The following is a 6783-nucleotide window of genomic DNA, read 5'->3' as shown; positions in this document are numbered from 1 at the left end:
CTGCCTTTCCCCAAGTTGATGTATTCAATTACATTGGAGTGCTGGTTCATTATTAATTTGAAGCTGTTAAAAATAAAAGACAGCTTAGAAAACATTTTCAGAATTGCCATTTTGTGCAAAAAAGGAAAGAAAATCTTGTCCTCAATTCTACTTTGTTTTAGTATAACAGCCTGATAGCAAGTACAAGAGCTGGCAATAAAAAGTACAAAACTCTTATTAACTATACTGTTGAATAAATGGCACATAAACAACTTGAAGTAGTGGAAAACTGTGTGTGTTCTTCCAATTTTAACATCTCTAGCTAAGTAGAAGCGGTAGCTTCAAAATTCTAGCTAGTGGTAGCTTCAAAATTAAACATCTCTACGGGTTACCAAGAGAGTTAGAAAATCAACAGATGTTTGATAACCTTTCTCCTCTCCCCCCTCTCTCCCCTCTCTGCTCTTCTCCCTCCCATGGTCCATTTTCACTGTAATTTTTCACACTTAACATACTGCTGTGTTCACATTGCCATCCACTGTATTATTCTCTGGTTTTCATATTGGACAGTCATACAGTGTCAGTGAATACCACCCCTTCACAACTCAGCTTAATTCTTCAATACATGTTGCCCCCAATTTCCTTTCATTTCAAGGGTGGCTCACTATTCTGCTCACCCTTCCTCTTCTTTATCACTGCTTCGAGGACTAAACCACGTGCAGCGCTCAGGGTTTGGCCTTATTTGTCATTGCTCAGCACTTACTCTGATTAAATATTTAACTTGTCGCTTCAGATTAGCTCTTTGGGTTCTGTCAAATGTTGTATTTCTGTTGATGCATCCAAGCTGTTTTGTTGCTGTTTGAAATCTTGCATCTTATCAGCGTATGATTCCTTTATGGTTTCTGCTGCTAATTTCTGACCTTTGAATCTTAAAGACAGGTTGTAAAACGGTGCCCATGTTGGTCATTCTGCTGAAGTTCTCCATGCTTTTATCATGCTTGATATTAAACTGAGTGGCCTCCTAGGTCTTCAGTTTGGTAGTCTAAAAAAATCACTGTTGATGCTGCGCATTCTTCCTTCTAGTTCTGTAGGAGGTTTTTTTGTATTTTCTTTTAAATATAGGTAAAATAACTCTATAAACTTTGTGACAATCCAAACTGACCGATGTGTAATACAATATTAAATATTTTCCAGAATAAATTCTATTTACTTTATTCCCTCTGTTAACTTATTTCCTTGGTAAAACTTTCTGTCATGTTTAGCAGTTTTTTATTGTGAGTTCAAGAGTGGGCTTTTTTTGTTTATGGTTTTCTTTAGCACCTTCTTAATCTACCCCCATTTCTTTCTCTGACTACGTCTCTGCTTGAAAGGTGAAATTTGCAAAATAATAGGAGGTAAAGGGCAAGACTTTTAATGCACTCTGTCTCCAGTAACTGGAGAAGTCCTTTTGTAAATCCGGTCTTTGTGTTGTAAATAGTTGAATCTGGTACTTAGTATATACACACATACACAGATGTAATGTGGTGTGTTTTATATATACACCTGCATGAAAGAACATTCTGAGGAAGTGGTATCAAGAGAAGTAGTAAACCAAATGTGTAGCATCCTGACACTGTGGAGTTACCTGCTCTCATCTTAACCATACCTACACTCCTGGCATGCATTTTTCTTGTTTGCTTTTTGCTGGTTCAGGGACCTGTTTGACTCTTCTGTGGACTCATTTCATTTTCAAAAGAGCAGAAAACAAACAGCAAAGAAAATACAGCTTTCTGTCATTTCAGTGAGACAAATTGATTCACTGGGAAGTATGATAATGGCTGGTGTGGCTGTGAGAAAAGAGGTCTGACCATGCAGGCAAGAGTAGGAAGATATGAAGAAGGAGGAATGATGGAAAAATTGGACAAACACCAGGAGGGGAGAATGAGACCTTCCTCTTTTGGTAGTGAACCATTAGGTAGGCTTAGCTACCAGCGGAACTGCAGTCTGGGAAGCAAGCATTTTCATTTTGAATGCATGAAGGCAAGAATTGCTGCTTGATTGGGCTGTTTCAAATACTTAGGCTTATGTAGCCATAATGGGACACTCAAGATGTTTCATTTAGAAGCCCAAACATCAATCAAGAATCTTCAAGCATCAAGCAAACATAATCTTCTGTAGTGAATTTTGAAATACCTGGGAGTTTTCTTTCTTCCTGAGTTAACAGTGGGTAAAATGAGAAGTGTATCAAGATACTGATTTTTTTTTTTCTTATCTGCTTCAAGAAAGAATAATTTAGATTCAGGCAGGAAATAAAGGATTTCCTACATGTAATTCAGGAATTAATTCCCAGTGATATGTTTTGTGGAAATCATGTGCTATTGTGAGAATATTGGCTCTTCAAAGTATAAATGTGAAAGAAAGAGAGGGAAAACAGAACTTTCTGAAGTTGCAACTGTGTTGGCCTTTTGGAGTAGATATCCGAACCTTATCAGGATATTTGATGGCGGTGACTTGAATTTCACTAGATTGCAATACCCATCATTGTTCTAATTGTGGATTAAATTATGCTCCCCCCACTCCTTAAACCTGAAGGAAAACAGACACAGACATTAGTCACAACCATCCAAAGCATCATCAGTTGTGTAGAAGACTTAGCCGTGTCCATTTGGTCAGACCTTTATTAACTTTATTGCAGAAAGCCATTGAATTTCACTCCTTTTTAATTTTTGTCTTTTTAACTCATCTTTGTAAGCCTGTATAAAGCAACTTCTCTAGTATGGCAAATGATATGCCTCAGTATTAGGATGTTCTGTTACTGCTAAGGAGTTAATCTCTTGATTTGTCACAATTCTTGCTTTTTGCTTATATAGTAACTTGATTCAGTGTAAAATGATTTCTAGTCTTAATACTGTGTAAATTACTCTTATTTGGCCAAAAGTTTTTAGCTAGAGTGTATGGATTTAAATCATTGTTATGGTTTTTTGAAAGCATGTCAGTCACACCAAAGTTACTGAAATGCTGCTGTTGTGATTGACGTGCTTATCAAGAATTGTGCCTGCCCTTACTCCTTCCCTTTAAAACAATTACCTTTCTTTGCCATTGGAATTCCTGGGGTAAAACCACTAACTTTATAACTTACAATGTGCCACTGAGTTTACAAACATTGTGTTTCTTTTTCTGTATATAAATATAGAAAGTGAGAGAGAGGAAAGAGAATGCGCTTTTGGGAAGTGGGCTCAATTCCAAAAGCAATTTCTATTTTATCACTTCAATCAAGCAGAATGCAAATTAGCCCTAAGTGCATCAATTTGTATAGACTTTCCAGGAGTAGATTGTACCTTTAAATCCTGATTCTCAGTCTTTTACTGGTATAGTGCTATTTAAAGAGTCAAGGTAGGTGTTTTTTCTCCTTGAAGATTTAAAGCAGCAAACATTTTAATTAGTCTTTAAAAACTAGGAAGATGCAATTCAAAGGGCTTGACTTGGGCATGTTCTGATGAGAGAAGGTCGTATAAACATACATGCACGTAACTAGCAGTGTCTGCCTGTGGGCTGTATTTGTCTTGTCTGAAATTACAGAAAATGTGTCAGCTCTGAGTGCATGTTAGTGTACCTTTACGTTCCTTGTGTCCAGAACAAAAGGGATCTCAAAGTCGTTTACAGACACTGGGACGTTGTTTTCTTAGTTAACCTGCCCTTTTGCTCTGGCATTCAATCAGCAAGGGTGGAACTGCTCAGATGAAGGGACATCGTAGTAAAAAAATATATTGCAGGTAAAAGTGTGCTTCCTAGGCTAGATGGGAAAAGTATGTGCCAGAACAGCCGTCACTCTCTTCTCAGTGTTACAAACTACTAACAAATACAGGAAATGTACTTTGCTAAAAGCAGTGCAGTGTGGAGGTCTGGCATATTGTTCATGCTATATTTTGCTTCACTCCTTGTCTTTCAAAGCATTTAACTAAATTTTTGGGTGATTTAGATTGTAGTTTTGAAGTGCTTTTATTTTCTTAGTATACCTCACGTAGAAGATGCTTGACGAATCTGTATTGTGTTTGTGTTCACGTGTGCAGTGGATCGCTGTTAAATGCTTTGTGAAGCAAAAATTTATTCTGTATTTTAAGTTTGTTTGTTTTTCTTCTTGTATAATCTTACTGCTTTTTCCATGATATAGTAGAAATTCAGTCACACGTTTCAGTCTCTTGCAGATGCTTATAAAAATGTAACAGGTTACTAATAACAACCTGTCATGAAGTCCTTAGGGACTTTTAAAAGTTGTATACGTTTTCATGGATTATTTTACATTTTATTCTTGTAACACATCAAAAGGCATAAACCATATGAAGAAAAAAGCCAAATCCTAAAATTTCGTAAAGATTTTAATTATTGTGATTTGAAGTTCTACTACATAGAACATGTTTTATCTGTACTGGGAAATCAGTGTTTCAAGCTGACAAGTGCTTGCTCTTTTTTGACAATTTTACAGGCAACATTTGATTTTTTTGGCAAGTCTTTTTTTTTACATCTTGTTCTGAGGACACATCTGTGACTTTGCAATACAGTCCTTGAGAGAACGCCCCATTCATGGGAAATATGCACTTGGAACAGAGGACTTAGCGCTGGGGTTCCAGTGGTCTGGTTTTGGCTCTCTAAAATATTTGGAGAGTGGTATTACCGAATGGTATTTTGTCTTTCCAGGGTGCAGCAGGTATCCAGCTTCCACTGAGTTCAGAGATTTTCTTAAAATTTGTCCTACTGACTTTCTGTGCTTCATTACTGTATGAAGTTGATGAAATATTAACTAGCTATTAAGAGGCCTGCCTGTGTGAAATATATAAATAAATATAATCTTTCATGCAGTTGTATCTGTGTTAGATGTATACAGAAGATTAATTTTCTGTAATAACTGGTCACTCTATGATCAAGCTCTGCTGTGATGTGGACCTGTTACTATCAGTCATTATTTCTGGTGTGACTGGTGCTTATTTCTTCTTACCCAGCTGGCATAGCTTACAACCTGCTAATACAGGTTTTGTTATTTGGAAATGATGGTTCTTTTTAAATGGAGTTTTATATAAAAGTGTTTTAGATGATGAACTTGTGCTAGTGAAAGATGTCTGTGCTAAAGTTTCTTTACTAAAGTTTCTGAAATATACTGATAATCCTTGATTATATAATAACAGAACAGAGATGACCTCTGGTATGCAATCTGAAGAGTAAAATAAGTGAGTAGGTCTCTAGGTAAAATGATCAGAGTTCTACAATTCTGTAGCAAGATCTCTTGCATCAAACACTGGTTCAGGAATTCTGCAACCAACTGTAAACAAAGTATCTGTGTAAAAGTGCTGGCTTTTTTGGAACTTGTTCAAATCTACCATTCAGAAGATCAGTATTTTAAATATATTTGTAAATAAAGACATCTGAATGTGGATGGCAGTTTCAACATCAGCTTTATAGTTCAGGGCAAGAGTGCTCATATTGAAAGCTTACACAGTGTGTAATATTTCTTTTCTCTTTTGAGCCCATGTTAGGTAAATGTTACGCAACTTCCACATAGATTTACATCTTAAGATAATACAACTGTATGACATAACAGCCGTGATTTAACACAACACATGCTTTTGATCAAATCAGTTTGTTTTGCAACTAAACTTGAAATAGTGAAATGACTGTCCTATGTTGAGATTGCAGAGTTCTGTTTTTCAGCTCAGCAAAATGTCAACACAGTCCTTCACCAGTTCAAAGGCAAACGTTATTAATACAAAATAAAATATTCTCAACTGCTATTAAGTGCAATTAAAAAAAACCCAGATAGCTGAGATAACTGATACAGACATGAGAAAAAAGATAAAACTGTAAGACCATCCAAAACAATATGTTGTTTAAGAAGAAAGTTCAGATCTGCTAAAATTATTAGTATGAAGGATTTTGAATCTCTTTGCAAAAGCTGTTTAGGCAGCAGAAGTGGAAGAAGCATAGACAAAGAACCTTGAGTTGTAGAAGCCACACCAAAATGCAGATGGAGTCAAGAACAGAACACTGATTCCCCAGTCCTCTTCTGGCCATACAGTAGGCCATGCTCTGTTTGTGCTCTTTCCTCTGAAAAGGAGTTTAAAATATTACATTACTTTCACTGAGGATTATTAGATCTACTCCTTTTTTATTTCTCCATTTTAAGGTGTGAAGAGGCAGCTAAAATGGAATGCTGTCTTTTCTTGTTTCCAACGTTTATACTTTGAAGACTAATGTAATTGAAAATTAAAACAATTGTAGTAGCAAGACCAACTTCAGTTTTGTTTTTTCCCTCTTTGAGGTGGTCACTTCTTACACTTTTCCTCACTTTCTCTTGACTGTACTGATCATGAAAATATTTATTTTTTTCCATAAACTGTCAGGGAATGTTGTTATGGTAATCAGTGGTGGGGTTTCTAGATTAAAAAATAATATATCTGTCTCACAAAAAGGTGATGACGATATGCAAGGGGAAAAAATGATAGTGTGAATTTTAATATTATCGAGCAATATATTAAGGTGTTACTATGTCCAAGTTGGAATCCTGTCAAATTCTATGTTTATATACAGGAACTTGACGAGAGGAGTTGGTAGATTTAGAGAGTTACTAAGAGCTGTCGAGACAAGAACTACACAAAATCTGCGAATGGTAAGTTATATTAAATCACATTTCTATTGTAGCATCTGAATTTTAGTAGGCAGATAAATCATAAATATAGTGGATGAGTTAGAGACAAATAATCAGATACACAGTGTATTGATCAGGATCTGTTATCCACCACTTTGAAAGTTACATTTCTTGGCTTAGGTGAATGACTA

General features: G+C 35.9%; 1 protein-coding gene across 1 annotated transcript in view; it reads left to right on the top strand.

Annotated features, from left to right (window-relative positions):
- Nucleotides 1–6783, top strand: part of TTC7B (tetratricopeptide repeat domain 7B) — a gene marked incomplete at its 3' end in the record, with an annotated part of 52582 nt that overhangs the window by 22946 nt on the left and 22853 nt on the right. Inside the window, exon 5 of the mRNA XM_010135833.1 lies at nucleotides 6535–6613. Within this exon, the coding sequence (XP_010134135.1) occupies nucleotides 6535–6613 (79 nt within the window). The remainder of the gene's footprint in view (nucleotides 1–6534; nucleotides 6614–6783) is intronic.

The sequence above is a fragment of the Buceros rhinoceros genome, unplaced genomic scaffold (assembly GCF_000710305.1).
Source record: "Buceros rhinoceros silvestris isolate BGI_N320 unplaced genomic scaffold, ASM71030v1 scaffold4145, whole genome shotgun sequence".
Classification (NCBI taxonomy): Eukaryota; Metazoa; Chordata; class Aves; order Bucerotiformes; family Bucerotidae; genus Buceros; species Buceros rhinoceros.
Note: the sequence above shows the minus strand (reverse complement) of the source record. Positions and strands in the feature narration are given on the sequence as shown.